Raw genomic sequence first — 13526 nt, 5'->3', positions numbered from 1 at the left:
AAAAATGATTTTGTACTCACAGAGTGTGTAATGTGTATACATAGACCCACATGGAAGCTACCACACTGTATTAAAGACAAAGTATGAAAACATTAACTAGGTATTACTTAAGTCTTTCCTTTTTAGATGTGTAAAGTGGTAATTCCTCACTGAGAAGGCTCAGATTCACCAACGATGCTCTTAACCAGCAATCAAAGCCTGAGCCAAGGACCGGGTGTGGTGGCTCACACCTGTAATCTCAGCACTTTGAGATGCCGAGGCGGGAGGACTGTTTGAGCCCAAGAGTTCAAGACCAGCACGGGCAACATAGCAGGACCTTGTCTCTTAGCAGGGAAAAAAAAAAAACAAAAAAACCCAACTGCACTGAAACCTCTCCCAGAATCAAGACTGACTTGAGACTATCACCAACCACTTTCATTCAGTTATGGAACTACCTGTGCTACTTAAGAGCAGCCAGGAATCTCTTCCCTGCTCCTGCAGAAAGAGATACCAAGGACAGCACTCTTTAGTAGATAGCAAACAAAAAAGAATTTGAGACTTGTCCTTATCTCAATCCTTATTTCCAGTAAAACAAAGCACCAACCTGGCTCAGAAACCTGAAGTCTCGATTTCCTAAATATTTATAGGCTGTTAAGGATAGAATTTTAACAAGTCCCAACTACAAGAAAGCTCCTATGAAGTCACACTGTATAATAGGATATTACTTCATCTGTTAGCTTAAAGACACCGGACTTTGTCTTTAAAAAAAGTTCATTTCCTGTTGAGTAGCAGCTGGCTTCCATAAACAAAAGAGGCCAAAAGCTGGCAGTAAGCCCAAGAAAGTTTTCTAAATAATTAGCAGAGGGAATAGAATATTGAATCTCCCTTATAGTTTTTTTTGTTTGTTTTTTGAGACGGAGTCTCGCTCTGTCGCCCAGGCTGGAGTGCAGTGGCGCAATCTCGGCTCACTGCAAGCTCCGCCTCCCAAGTTCACGCCATTCTCCTGCCTCAGCCTCTCCGAGTAGCTGGGACTACAGGCGCCCGCCACCACGCCCGGCTAATTTTTTGTATTTTTAGTAGAGACGGGGTTTCACCGTGGTCTCGATCTCCTGACCTCGTGATCCGCCCGCCTCGGCCTCCCAAAGTGCGGGATTACAAGCGTGAGCCACCGCGCCCGGCCTTGTCCCTTATAGTTTTAAGGCACAAAAGAAAAGGAAATAATATAGTTTCGAAGCCTTGTACACCTGTTCATTTCTACAGGATTACAAAAAGAATTTTCATTAAGAGGGTCTTTTCTAAATCCTATTGAACTGGCCTGGCTTAGGCAACTACTAAAAATACCGTAGATTTATTGCAGGCTTGAGAATTTCAACATATCAATACCTTCGTATGTTGAATATTCTTTCACTAATGAGTCTTTGCAGGTAATAATATATTTTTAATGGTGTAAACTGTTAGCTTTAAACAGATACTCAGCTCTATGCTTTAGGCAAAAAATTACTACTGGCAGCCAAGTAATTTTTTTTTAAGAACCTTTCTTCCAGAGTTTTGAAACCTTTAAATCCCACTGTGATTATATTTTTCCCATTTTACTTTAGTTTCTTAAATAAAAAAAACATAGTCCCATGTTAGCTGGTAGTCTGTAGGAGTAATTCACTAACAGTAAGGCTGAAAGTTTTTCCTAGTACAAAGTCAAATGCGTCATTTAGTGATGCTTCTGTTTTAACTCCTGTTGCCAACGTTACTATAATTGGGAAAGCAGAAAACTTGAATATAAATATCAAGAAAAATGATGTTGTCAGTTTTAATAACCCTCCAAACAGTGATTCAGCAAAATAGTTGTACACAAGGAGGATGTACTCATCCTGAAATTTTAGGATTCTTTTAAACTAAGAGTTCATTTACTGATCCACATAACAGAAACCTGAATCCTTATTCTAAGTTTACACAGCTCACCAAATGACAATAGCAGCTGGTTTAAAAGAAAATCCAGTCTCTGAAGTCTTTCCACCTTGTTCCCGGGGCATGTTTCAAAGCAGGCACCATCATTACCTGCACTGAAGGCTCCTGCTGTCCCAGAAAAGATCTTACCCACAGAGATTATTGTCAGTATTCCTACTGAGCCAACTCAGCTCTCTGACAAAAGACAGTCTCTTCATCAAAGTGTTTTGTAACAGCAAAGGGTTTTCTCCTCCCGCCTACACAAAAGCTTTACATGTTTCTAACAAGGTATGAATAGTAGACCAGAGTTTACTGAGGTTAGAATTTTCCAGCAATTTCAATTTAAAAAAGGATACCCTAGGAAACTTTGATACAAAGATTCAATCTATTCAGATCATGGCTTCTACTGCTAAAGGAAAACATTCTGTAGTTGTAAGATACTGAGAACAGGATCATTAAAAGTTGTTTTCCAGCCAGGTGCGGTGGTTCATGCCTGTAATCCCAGCACTTTGGGAGGCCGAGGCGGGTAAATCACGAGGTCAGGAGATCGAGACCATCCTGGCCAACATGGTGAAACCCCATCTCTACTAAAAATACAAAAATTAGCTGGGTGTGGTGGTGCGTGCCTGTAATCCCAGCTACTTGGGAGGCTGAGGCAGGAAAATGGCTTGAACCCAGGAGGCGGAGATTGCAGTGAGCCAAGAGCGTGCCACTGCACTCCAGCCTGGGGACAGAGCGAGACTCCACCTCAAAAAAAAAAAAAAAAAAAAGTTTTCAGCAGTTCTCTCCAAATAAGCCTTGCTCAGCAATAATGAGGATGTTAAAAAATGGACAGATGCCTGCACATAAAATCCCACTAGACCTGCTGAATAATCTGTTTAACATGACAGACCTGCTTCCAAACTTAATTCAGCAGCAAGTGTCTACCAAGGGCCTACAATGTACGAGGTGCTGTAGTGGGCACATCCCATGAGGCGGCACCTCCAGCCTTCTCTAGCGAACAGATTCCTGGAACATTCACTCTATGGGAGTAGGAATCCTGCCTATCCACTCATGTAGGGAGGCGCTGTGGCCCCAGGGCCCAGGCGAATACCTGGCAAAGAGCAGATGATACATTTTTGAGAAATGAACAAGTTTTAAAATCTGTTAAAAGTTTAGGAGTTAACATATAACGTAGCAAAACTGGGGAAAGGATACTCTTTTATTCACACTGTAGCCTTTATTCTTTCACAGGCCACATTCACAAGTTATAATTGTTGGAATTTCACATCTTCTACTTGTACTCCATATAGTTGGTTATGACACAGAGAGTTACGTCAAAGTCTACAGTGATAACGTAACAGCCCTTTGAAAAACACAGAAATACAACTGGCAGTAAAGAGGTTCAGACGTGTGTGTGTGTTTTGAGACGGAGTTTCGTTCTTGTCATCCAGGCAGGAGTGCAATGGCACGATCTCAGCTCACTGCAACTCTGCCTCCCAGTTTCAAGCAATTCTCCTGCCTCAGCCTCCCGAGTAGCTGGGATTACAGGGGCCTGCCACCACACCCGGCTAATTTTGTATTTTTAGTGGAGATGGAGTTTCACCATGTTGGCCAGGCTGGTCTCAAATTCCTGGCCTCAGGTGATACGCCCGCCTCGGCCTCCCAAAGTGCTAGGATTACAGGCATGAGCCACTGCGCCCAGCCCAGACCTGTGTTTTTAAGGTTAAACTTGAAGAGCTGATGACTTTATTTTGATCAGAGGTTAAAGAGAATTCCACGTGTAACCCTGACACGTTGCACTTGCTGCTCGGTAGGATTGAAGTGTTACAGCTGGTTGTTCCTAACAACCTCCCACAGGGGGAGAATGCAGCGTGGACTAAGGCACCTGATGGAAAAGAGCCATGAAAACGATTCTGTGCGAGTGCTTCAGTGCAGTTCAACAAATATTAAAATCGAGCTTCCAGTATGTGCCAAGTATTATGCTAGATGCTGGAAATACAAGAAAAAAGAACCTGCCCCCTCTATGCCCTTAAAGATTTATGCTTCTTAAATACAGGAAAGAAAAATATTTAGTTGTGATGATACAAATTAAATTATAGGGAAATACTGCAATGGCACAGTGGTTGCCTCACAAATCCTGGAAAAACTATCAAACTAGGCCATCAATCCTTATGGGGAAATCTGAAAACAGGTTTGTTAATATGTATGATAAATTTGTCTCTTGGACATGAAGATGGTGCCAAACTGCACTGCAACCACTAAGTAGCTTGGACTCTGTAAGTGTAATAAAGGTGAATTACTTTAGTTAAAGTGATTGCATGTTAATTTAAGAAATTATCTTCCTCCAAAAGAGGTGCTCATTTTATTTTCCTTTTCTGAGTTATTCAGGTCTACATTCTTTTCTTCTGCCATGTTCAGTGGTTAGCATGAGCAAGCATCATGATCATTTAATATTCAACTAAATGAGATGTTAATTTTCACTGCAAGATTAGAGCTGAAAGCATTTATACAGAATTGCAGAAACTGAAGATGCCTGGAAAAATTCCTGAGGATTGTTCAGTATTCAGTACAGCGGTTAAGAATGTGTGCTCTGGAGTCTTAAGGGGAACCCTAGCACTCCCCAATATTACTACCTCTATTGTGTTACTGGGAGAATTAAATGAACAACTGTGTTATGGGCCTATCAGTGTTAGGCACATAAAAAGTGTTCCCCAACTGCTAGCTCCTGCTATTAGTATAAGAAAAAGGGGGGCTCCACTGGCCCCAAAGTGTGGGCTGCTCTACGACTGTTCTCTGGAGACACCATCGGCAGGCGTGTTTCTAAGTGAAAGCTGGCGTGCAAACTGAAGAAAAGTGGCAGAGACAGATGAGCTCTTTCTTCTGTCGTTTCAATTGGCATCTGGTGAACTATGCCTAACAGCTTAACGCCCAACTGAAAAAAAACCTGTAAACGAGGATGATAAGGAAGAGATGGGGTTTGAGCAGTGACTACAACTCTCCTCCTTCTGAGTGTGTGGGTTCAAAAAAGCACTCCCTCCCACACTTAGCTTTAGGCAAGCCACTTAACCGTTTTAACCTCCGCTTTCCTAATCTGGAAAATGGAAAACAAAAGTGTGCAATTGGATTGTTTGTACCTCAATGGATAAATGCTGGGATGGACGCCCCGTTCTCCATCACGTGCTTATTTCACACTGCGTGCCTGTATCCAAACATCTCATGTACCCCATAAATATACACACCTACTATGTACCCTCAAACGTTAATAAATTTTTAAAAAGTTACTGTCTCCTGGAGTTACGGTGCGGAGCGCACAGCTCCCGCTACGCCGCAAAACAACTACCACCTGCAGCAGCCGGCCCTCCGCGCTGGCCATGAAAGGCGCTGGGCTAGACAGCCTGCGAGGGGGCGGCTTCGCGGGCTCTGCCACTTACTGCGGGACACACTGGCTCACCCGGGTCTGCCTCGGAGGAATGCAGTGAGGATTAAACTAGCTAATCCACGGAAAGCGCTCAAAACGGTGCCTGGCGCGTCCCTGGCCCCCACGCGCCTCGGGGCTGATATTCAACTGCGCATTAGCAGGGCCGTGGGCCCCGCGCCGAGGCTTCCTGCGGGCGGGATCCGTGGGCATGGCCGGCCCCGCCGCCAGGTGAGCCCGAGCCCTTCCCGGCACCTGCACCCTCCGCCGCCAGAAAAAGCAACTTTTTAACAGTTTCGCAGCGGGGGCCTCCCGGGCCAGGCCGCCGCCCGCCCGCGGGGCGCCCCCGCCCTCACCTTGCTGGAGGTCCTGGTGGTCGTACCACGGCTCGTCCTCCTTCATCTCAAACTCCTCTACCAGGTTTTCCGCCAGCATCTCGGCTGGGTCTTCTAGGGGCAGCGGCCCCCGCCGCCGTCCCGCCTCAGCCGCTGCCCCGGGCTCTTCCCCGGCCCCTCCGCCCTCAGCCAGAGCCGCCCTCGGGAGGGACGCGGCGCCGCCGCGCAGACCCCGCTGCGCCGCCTCAGCCCGGTTCCCGCCGGCGGCCGCCAACGACAGGCCGGCTGCCTCGACTCGCCTCGCGCCTCCCAACGGCCCCAACGGCCGGGCGTTACGGCGCGAACGCCTGGAGCCGGCTTCTCACGCAGCCGCCGGGTCTCACGCCGCCGCCGGGCCCAACGTGGCACTTTGGCAGAACCCTCCCCGGGCGGGGATGCGATTCAAACCCCCGGCGGCGCCTCAACCAATCGCGAGCGGGCCGCTGGCCGAGCGGCAGGGACTTCGTCCAATCGCATCTCTCCGAAGACCGGCGGCTGGCCCGGTATCGAGGGCAAGCAGCCAATGGCGGGTCCGGAATAAACAAAGAAGGCGGGGAAAGAGTGAAGGGGTGCGGCCGAAAGCCCGCCCCCTGATCTGTGCTGTGAGGCTCCTAGGAGCGCCTTCTGGGTTCCGGGCTGGAGAGCTGGCGGAGGCGCGTCCTAACCCTGTGGTGGGTGTCCCAAGGCCAGCGCGTCTGTGGACAGGCAGCGCAGGCCGGAGGGCCTAGGACTCCGGCCTCTGAGAGGCGGGCGGTTGTCGAGGCGAGTCCTTAGTGCCGGCGGGAAGCGCAAGGGTGCCGAAAGCCCGAGGTCCGCCGCCCGGCCACCCCTTCTCGCATCTTGACTCTGAGATTTGCTCCGGGTCCGGCCGGGAGACTCGGGGTCGATTGGGAGTTTAGGGTTGAGAAAACGCCCACTGAGCGGTAGCTCTTATCTCCTTGACATCTGAGCCCTGGGAATTAAACTCACGCTCCCTAAAACGGTGGGCACCAGACCCGCATGAGAATCTGGGGCGGTGAGGGATGCCCGAAGCTGTCCATTTGGAGGGGGAAAATTGTAAGCAGTGTTGCAACGATTTTTAAAAGGTACCCCTAGACCACAAGTTAAGCATCTGGGGACGTGACATTGCACCTGGAGGGGACAGGCTGCAGCCCCAGCACTTAGTAGCCAGCGAGGCAGAGCACGCTGTCCTCCACCGACATAACCCAGCAAATACTGCTTGTAGGTAAAGCTTTAAGCACCATCTTGCAGACAAAGCACGGAAACTCTTAAGCAGGATGACAGACCTGAAGGTCAATGTTCTCAACCTTGACGTAAAGGTAAAGGTGCAGCCGATGGAAGACAACAGGGCCAATATCTAGCTAACTTTGAGCAACGAAACAAAAAAATCGAGGTTTAAGTATACAATTGAAAGATTATCTCTAGAACATGAGGTAATAAACTGTTAGAAATTCAGAGAGGGAAGAGGTGAAGAGGAGTGTTAAATCCTATCTATTTTAGCAGTGAGTTGACAGATAATACCTTACATTGATAATCCAATGAATAGTTTCCACAAATATGGAGAGAGCTGCCAGAACTAAAAATGGGAAGCAATTAAGAGTTTTTCGAGGCTGGATGCGGTGGCTCACGCCTGTAATCCCAGCATTTTGGGAGGCCGAGGCGGGCGGATCACCTGAGGTCGAGAGTTCGAGACCAGCCTGACCAATATGGAGAACCCCCCCCCCATCTTTACTAAAAATATAAAATTAGCTGGGCGTGGTGGCGCATGCCTGTAATCCCAACTACTTGGAAGGCTGAGGCAGGAGAATTGCTTGAAACCCGGGAGGTGGAGGTTGCAGTGAGCCGAGATCACGCCGTTGCACTCCAGCCTGGGCAAAAACTGCGTCTCAAAAGAAAAAAAAAAAGTTTTCCTAAGAGGAGGAGTGATTTGAGGCTGGGGACTTTGGCTTTTTGTTATAAAGCCTTCTGTAATCTTGCTTTTTTAGCTACTTGCACATTAAAAATAAGGGAAATTGTAGGGAAGGAATTATAGACTCAAGCTACTTTTGTCTTTCTGTATAAAAAAAGACTTGGGTAATTTGGAAGAGGGGAAAAACTCATCCTAAATAATTCTTGTGGGTAATAAAATTCAGGGTGTCTCTCTGCTTCCCATCTTTGCTCAAACCGGCGTAACCTAACCTCACGCTGATGCTGTATCAAACAGCACTTGACTTCAGGATTACCTTACACATAGGCTGTAGGCTACTCTGGAGAAGTCTTGCCAAGGACAAGACCTCCCACTGTGGAGTTGTTGCCTGAAGTTTTACCCTTCAGTCCTTAAAGGAGACTGCTGAATAGAGTGGAAAGCACAAGGGACCTAGAGTGAGAAAACCTAGAGTTCTCGCTATACTCAGTACCAGCAAAGAAGCCTTGTAGCAAACAATTTACAGGAAAGATGATTGTTTGCCTTGCTCACAGAGCTATCTGAATCAGAGAGACCCTGAAAGCAAGTATTTTGTGCTCATTTTAAATGTAGTAAGGCTGTGTGCTTGTGATGTATACTGTAGAAGTGCAGGTACCCTTGAGGACCAATTATGAGCATCACAATAAATAATCATAGTAATGGATTATGACCCATTGAATAAAAAAAGAAAGAATCCATGAGTCCATACTGATATAAATACATGGGAGAGAAAAGAAAACTCTTTCTTACAGTAGGATGCCAAGCAAAAAATGTAGAAGGAATAACACTGTTAGAAAGTAATAATAATAATAAAAGAGGAATGGTAAACTCACAAATCCCTTTCTTCAAAAAGGCAAAATGTTACTGGCACACCTGTAGTCCCAGCTACTTGGGAGGCTGAGGTGAGAGAATTGCTTGAGTTCAGTAGTTCAAGGTTATGATGAGCTATGATAGGTGACAGCAGAGAAAGACCCTGTCTCAAAAAAAAAAAAAAAAAAAAAAAAGGCTGGGTGCAGTGGCTCATGCCATAATCCCAGCTTTTTGGGAGGCTGAGGTGGGTGGATCACCTGAGGTTGGGAGTTCAAGACCAGCCTGGCCAATAAGGTGGCCCATCTCTACTAAAAATACAAAAATTAGCCGGGAGTGGTGGTGCAAGCCTGTAATCCCAGCTACATGGGAGGCCAAGACACAAGAATCCTTTGAACCTCGGAGGCAGAGGTTGCAGTGATCCGAGACCGTGACACTGTACTCCAGCCTGGGCAATAGAGTGAGACTCTGTCTCAAAAGAAAGTGAGGTCCCCTGTAAAGCCTCTTCTACTGCCCTAGTTGTCCATCAAGATATTCAGAGTTCAAATAAGATCACTTCAAACAAACTGTCTTAATCATTAAAGATAGAACCCTTTGGAAAGATAGCAAGTTGGATTTAGGAATTGCCAATGGTGATTTGTGGAAGCTAAAGGGCTAGAATCATGCAGAGGCATGATTTTTTTTTTTTTTTTTTTTGAGACAGTCTCACGCTTGTCACCCAGGCTGGAGTGCCATGGTGTGATCTTGGCTCACTGCAACCTCCACCTCCCGGGTTCAAGTGATTCTCCTGCCTCAGCCTCCCAAGTAGCTGGGATTAAAGGTGCCCACCACCACGCCTGGCTAATTTTTGAATTTTTAGTAGAGATGGAGTTTCACCATGTTGGCCAGGCTGGACTTGAACTCCTGACCTCAGGCAATCCACCAGCCTCAGCCTCCCAAAGTGCTAGGATTACAGGTGTGAGCCACCACGCATGGCCCCCTGCACTATTCTTATCACTGATCCGCAAGGTTGAAAGTGCCGGGTGTTTGCTCCATGGAAAACAGAAGCTCATTTTGACTTCAAATGTGTATTGAAATGTTCTTTAACAATTCTCCATTTTTTTTTTTCTTTTTCAGAGTCTCACCATGTGGCCCAGGCTGGAGTACATTGGCACCATCTCAGCTCACTGTCACCTCCGCCTCCCTGGTTCAAGTGATTCTCGTGCCTCAGCCTCCTGAGTAGCTGGAATTACAGGCATGTGCCACCACATTCGGCTAGTTTTTGTGTTTCAAGTAGAGTCAGGGTTTAGCCTTGTTGGCCAAGCTGATCTCAAACTCCTGGCCTCAAGTGATCCACCTGCCTCAGCTTCCCAAAGTGCTAGGATTACAGGTGTGAGCCACCGCACCCAGTCAACAATTCTCCTTTAAAAATGAAAAGAAAAGAAAGATATGGAGAACTAAAGTTATTGAGGGTCAGGCGTAGTGGCTCATGCCTGTAATCTCAGCACTTTGGGAGGCCTAGATGGGCAGATCACGAGGTCAGGAGTTTGAGACCAGACTGGCCAACATGGTGAAACCACGTCTCTACTAAAAATACAAAAATTAGCTGGGCGTGGTGGCGCGTGCCTGGAATCCCAGCTACTTGGGAGGCCAAGGCAGGAGAATCACTTGAACCTGGGAGGCAGAGGTTGCAGTGAGCCGAGATCATGCCACTGCACTCCAGCCTGGGCAACGGAGTGAGACTTCCTCTCAAAAAAAAAATAAATAAGTGAATAAATAAAGTTTTTGATAGTTTAAAAAAGCAAAAAACCCCACAAACTTTATGTCTTTTGGTGTGTTATTGGGTTGTTTTTAAGGACACTATTTAAGGAAACTTCTTTTCCCCTGGAAAATCTTGAACAAAAATTGCATTGAAAAACTGGTGTCAGTTTTCCATGCTAAATTTGGAGGAGTTTCCATTGTTCTTTTAGAGTCTACTTAGTTATAGTTTAGAAGCAATCATAAATAACCTCTTCGGCGACATTAATATTATTTGGTTTAGTAGGTTAGTAAATAACCACCCAAGTTGATTCCAAAAGGCGAATTTATGGTGTTCCTAATAATTCACCATTATTTAATGAACTTGCCCAGCCTAACTAACCATTGCACCATTTTGCTACTATTTAATTCTTTTTGTTTGTTTGTTTCTTCGTTTGTTTTTGAGACAAGATATCACTCTGTCACCCAGGCTGGAGTACAGTGGCGCTATCACAGGTCACTGAAGCTTCAACCTCCCAGGGCTCAGGTGATCCTCCTACCTCAGCCTCCCTGGTAGCTGGGACTACAGGCATGTGCTACCACACCTGGCTAATTTTTGTATTCTCTGTTGAGAGAGGTTTTCACCATGTTGCCCAGGTTGGTCTTGAACTCCTGGGCTCAAACAATCTGCCTGTCTTGGCCTCCCAAAATGCTGGGATTACAGGCCTGAGTCACCATGCCTGGCCAACTTTTTAAGTTTTCTATATAAAATATTTTGTGATAAATAAGATCAGATTCAGAAATCCTTTGTCTTTGGTTGTAAAGATAAAATGCTCGGCCGGGCGCGGTGGCTCATGCTTGTAATCCCAGCACTTTGGGAGGCCGAGGCGGGCGGATCACGAGGTCAGGAGATCGAGACCATGGTGAAACCCCGTCTCTACTAAAAATACAAAAAAATTAGCCGGGTGTGGTGGCGGGCGCCTGTAGTCCCAGCTACTCGGAGAGGCTGAGGCAGGAGAATGGCGTGAACCCGGGAGGCGGAGCTTGCAGTGAGCCGAGATCGCGCCACTGCACTCCAGCCTGGGCGACAGAGCGAGACTCCGTCTCAAAAAAAAAAAAAAAAATGCTCTTGTTCTCCTGTGTTTTATTGCTATAGTAAAGTCATGTAAGGAGAGTTTTTAGGTAGCAATGGGGGCTTTAAAAAAATTGTAAGTGGTGATTTTCAGTTTGATACTTACAGAAATAAGTATTTACTATGATGACAGTAATCTATTTTTTTAAGGAAAATTTGTATTATTTTAATTATTTTTATGTACAGAAAACTCAACAGTGTACATTTAACCCAGTTTAGTGGCAAGTTCTTTAGCCTTTGCCCTTTCAAGCTTGGCGATATGAGCCACAGACTTAGGACCTAGGACGTTGCCGCCCCAGTGACGGCGGATCTCATCGTATCTGTCGTTGTAATTGGGATGACAGTAATCTAAAGCAAAATATTAATGGCTTCTTTTGCAGAAGGAAATAAGAAAGATTTCTACTTCATGCAATATGTAAAAACAAAGAGAAGTTCAGAATGTAGACTTTTTTTGATTTTTAATTTTTTTTAAATTTTATTATTATTTTTTTGAAACAGTGTCTCTGTTGCCTAGGCTAGAGCACAGTGGCACGATCTTGGCTCACTGCAACCTCCACCTCTCAGGTTCAAGCATTCTCCTGCCTCAGCCTCCCGAGTAGCTGGGATTACTGGCACCTGCCACCACACCCGGCTAATTTTTGTATTTTTAGTAGAGATGGGATTCCACCATGTTGGCCAGGCTGGTCTCAAACTCTTGATCTCAAGTGATCTGCCCGCCTTGGCCTCCCAAAGTGCTGGGATTACAGGCGTGAGCCACCGTGCCTGGCCAAGAAGTTCAGACTGTAGAGTTTTTCATAATGCCATTGAAACCTTATATTCTTATGTTTCGGACAGGCTGGGTACTTTTTTTTTTTTTTTTTTTTTTTTTTTGAGACGGAGTCTTGCTCTGTCTCCCAGGCGGGAGTGCAATGGCGCGATCTCGGCTCACTGCAAGCTCCGCCTCCCGGGTTCATGCCATTCTCCTGCCTCAGCCTCCCGAGTAGCTGGGACTACAGGCGCCTGCCAACACGTCCGGCTAATTTTTTGTATTTTTTTTTTAGTAGAGATGGGGTTTCACTGTGTTAGCCAGGATGGTCTCGATCTCCTGACCTCGTGATCCGCCCGCCTTGGCCTCCCAAAGTGCTGGGATTACAGGCTTGAGCCACCGCGCCCGGCCAGGCTGGGTACTTAAATCTTTGAAAACAAAAATTGAATCCAACTCTCAGAAAGCTTATGGCCTTTTGCAGAATTGTAAGTTTACAAATACCTGCCATGCGACTTAATGATAGATCAGATTAGAAAGGTGCGTCATGCTTCTTGTTTTAGCACGCCTGAAATAAAACTAAGAAAAACAAGAGTCCCTAGGTTTTGGTAGGCTAAATTTGTGTCTTGGCTTTTGATTCTACTGTCTCCCTTGTTTTTGACTCTTTTAGTAACCAAGCAACCTCTAGCCTCAGTCTTCATTCTCAGGGATGAACTTCTTAGAGTGAAGTCTTCACTGGTAGTTCCCAGCATTTTGAAATCTGAGAATTACTTTTAAAGTAAAAAATGTTGGCTGGCCTCCACACAATAGTAGTTTTGAAGTGTTTGGGAACTGCACCATGACGAAAACAATCAGATTTGTATTTTTAATCATTATAGCAGAAGCTACAAACATTTTAAGAATACAAGTACACATGTGGACAAAACATTCTTTATTCTGTAGACAATGCTTGGTATGCATATGGGTTTGATAACCCATTTTTGATAATTCTAGGACCCTGCCACTCATAGAATTAGTCTTTTTTTTTTTTTTTTTTTAAATTTGAGACAGGGTCTTTTTCTGTTGCCCAGGCTAAAGTGCAGTGGCGAGATCATAGCTCATTGCAGCCTCAAACTCCTGGGCTCAACCAATCCACCCGCCTCAGCCTCCTGAATAGCTAGGACTACAGATCTGCACCACCACACCCAGCTGAATTATAATCATTCTTGAGTCTACTTGGTGCAAAGTGAAGTGTAGAGACCTTAAATAATTTGGTCATTTGCGCCAAATGCCGACTTCCTCTGTCTGACTTGCCCTCTTTTTCCCTGAGAAATTTGGCAGTGTAGACCAAACTGTCCGCTTAATTCTGTTCCTGGATCTACAAAGTTAAAGCAGAGGCCCAAGGATTACTCAAGCAAGTAACATCCTTTGAGTTATCTGAATTTGTGTCTGTTTTCTGACTCAATAAGATGCAGAGACCTGGCTAAATACTCAAGTAAGCCAGGAATAGAACAGAA

The 13526-nt window shown here is 45.8% G+C and overlaps 1 protein-coding gene across 1 annotated transcript in view; it reads right to left on the bottom strand.

Moving 5' to 3' along the window:
* Positions 1-6069, bottom strand: part of CDR2 (cerebellar degeneration related protein 2) — a 32188-nt gene extending 26119 nt beyond the window's left edge. Inside the window, exon 1 of the mRNA XM_055232655.1 lies at positions 5674-6069. Within this exon, the coding sequence (XP_055088630.1) occupies positions 5674-5752 (79 nt within the window). The 5' untranslated portion in view covers positions 5753-6069. The remainder of the gene's footprint in view (positions 1-5673) is intronic.
* Positions 6070-13526: the final 7457 nt, after the last annotated feature.

Source organism: Symphalangus syndactylus, chromosome 11, assembly GCF_028878055.3.
Source record: "Symphalangus syndactylus isolate Jambi chromosome 11, NHGRI_mSymSyn1-v2.1_pri, whole genome shotgun sequence".
NCBI classification, from domain to species: Eukaryota; Metazoa; Chordata; class Mammalia; order Primates; family Hylobatidae; genus Symphalangus; species Symphalangus syndactylus.
Note: the sequence above shows the minus strand (reverse complement) of the source record. Positions and strands in the feature narration are given on the sequence as shown.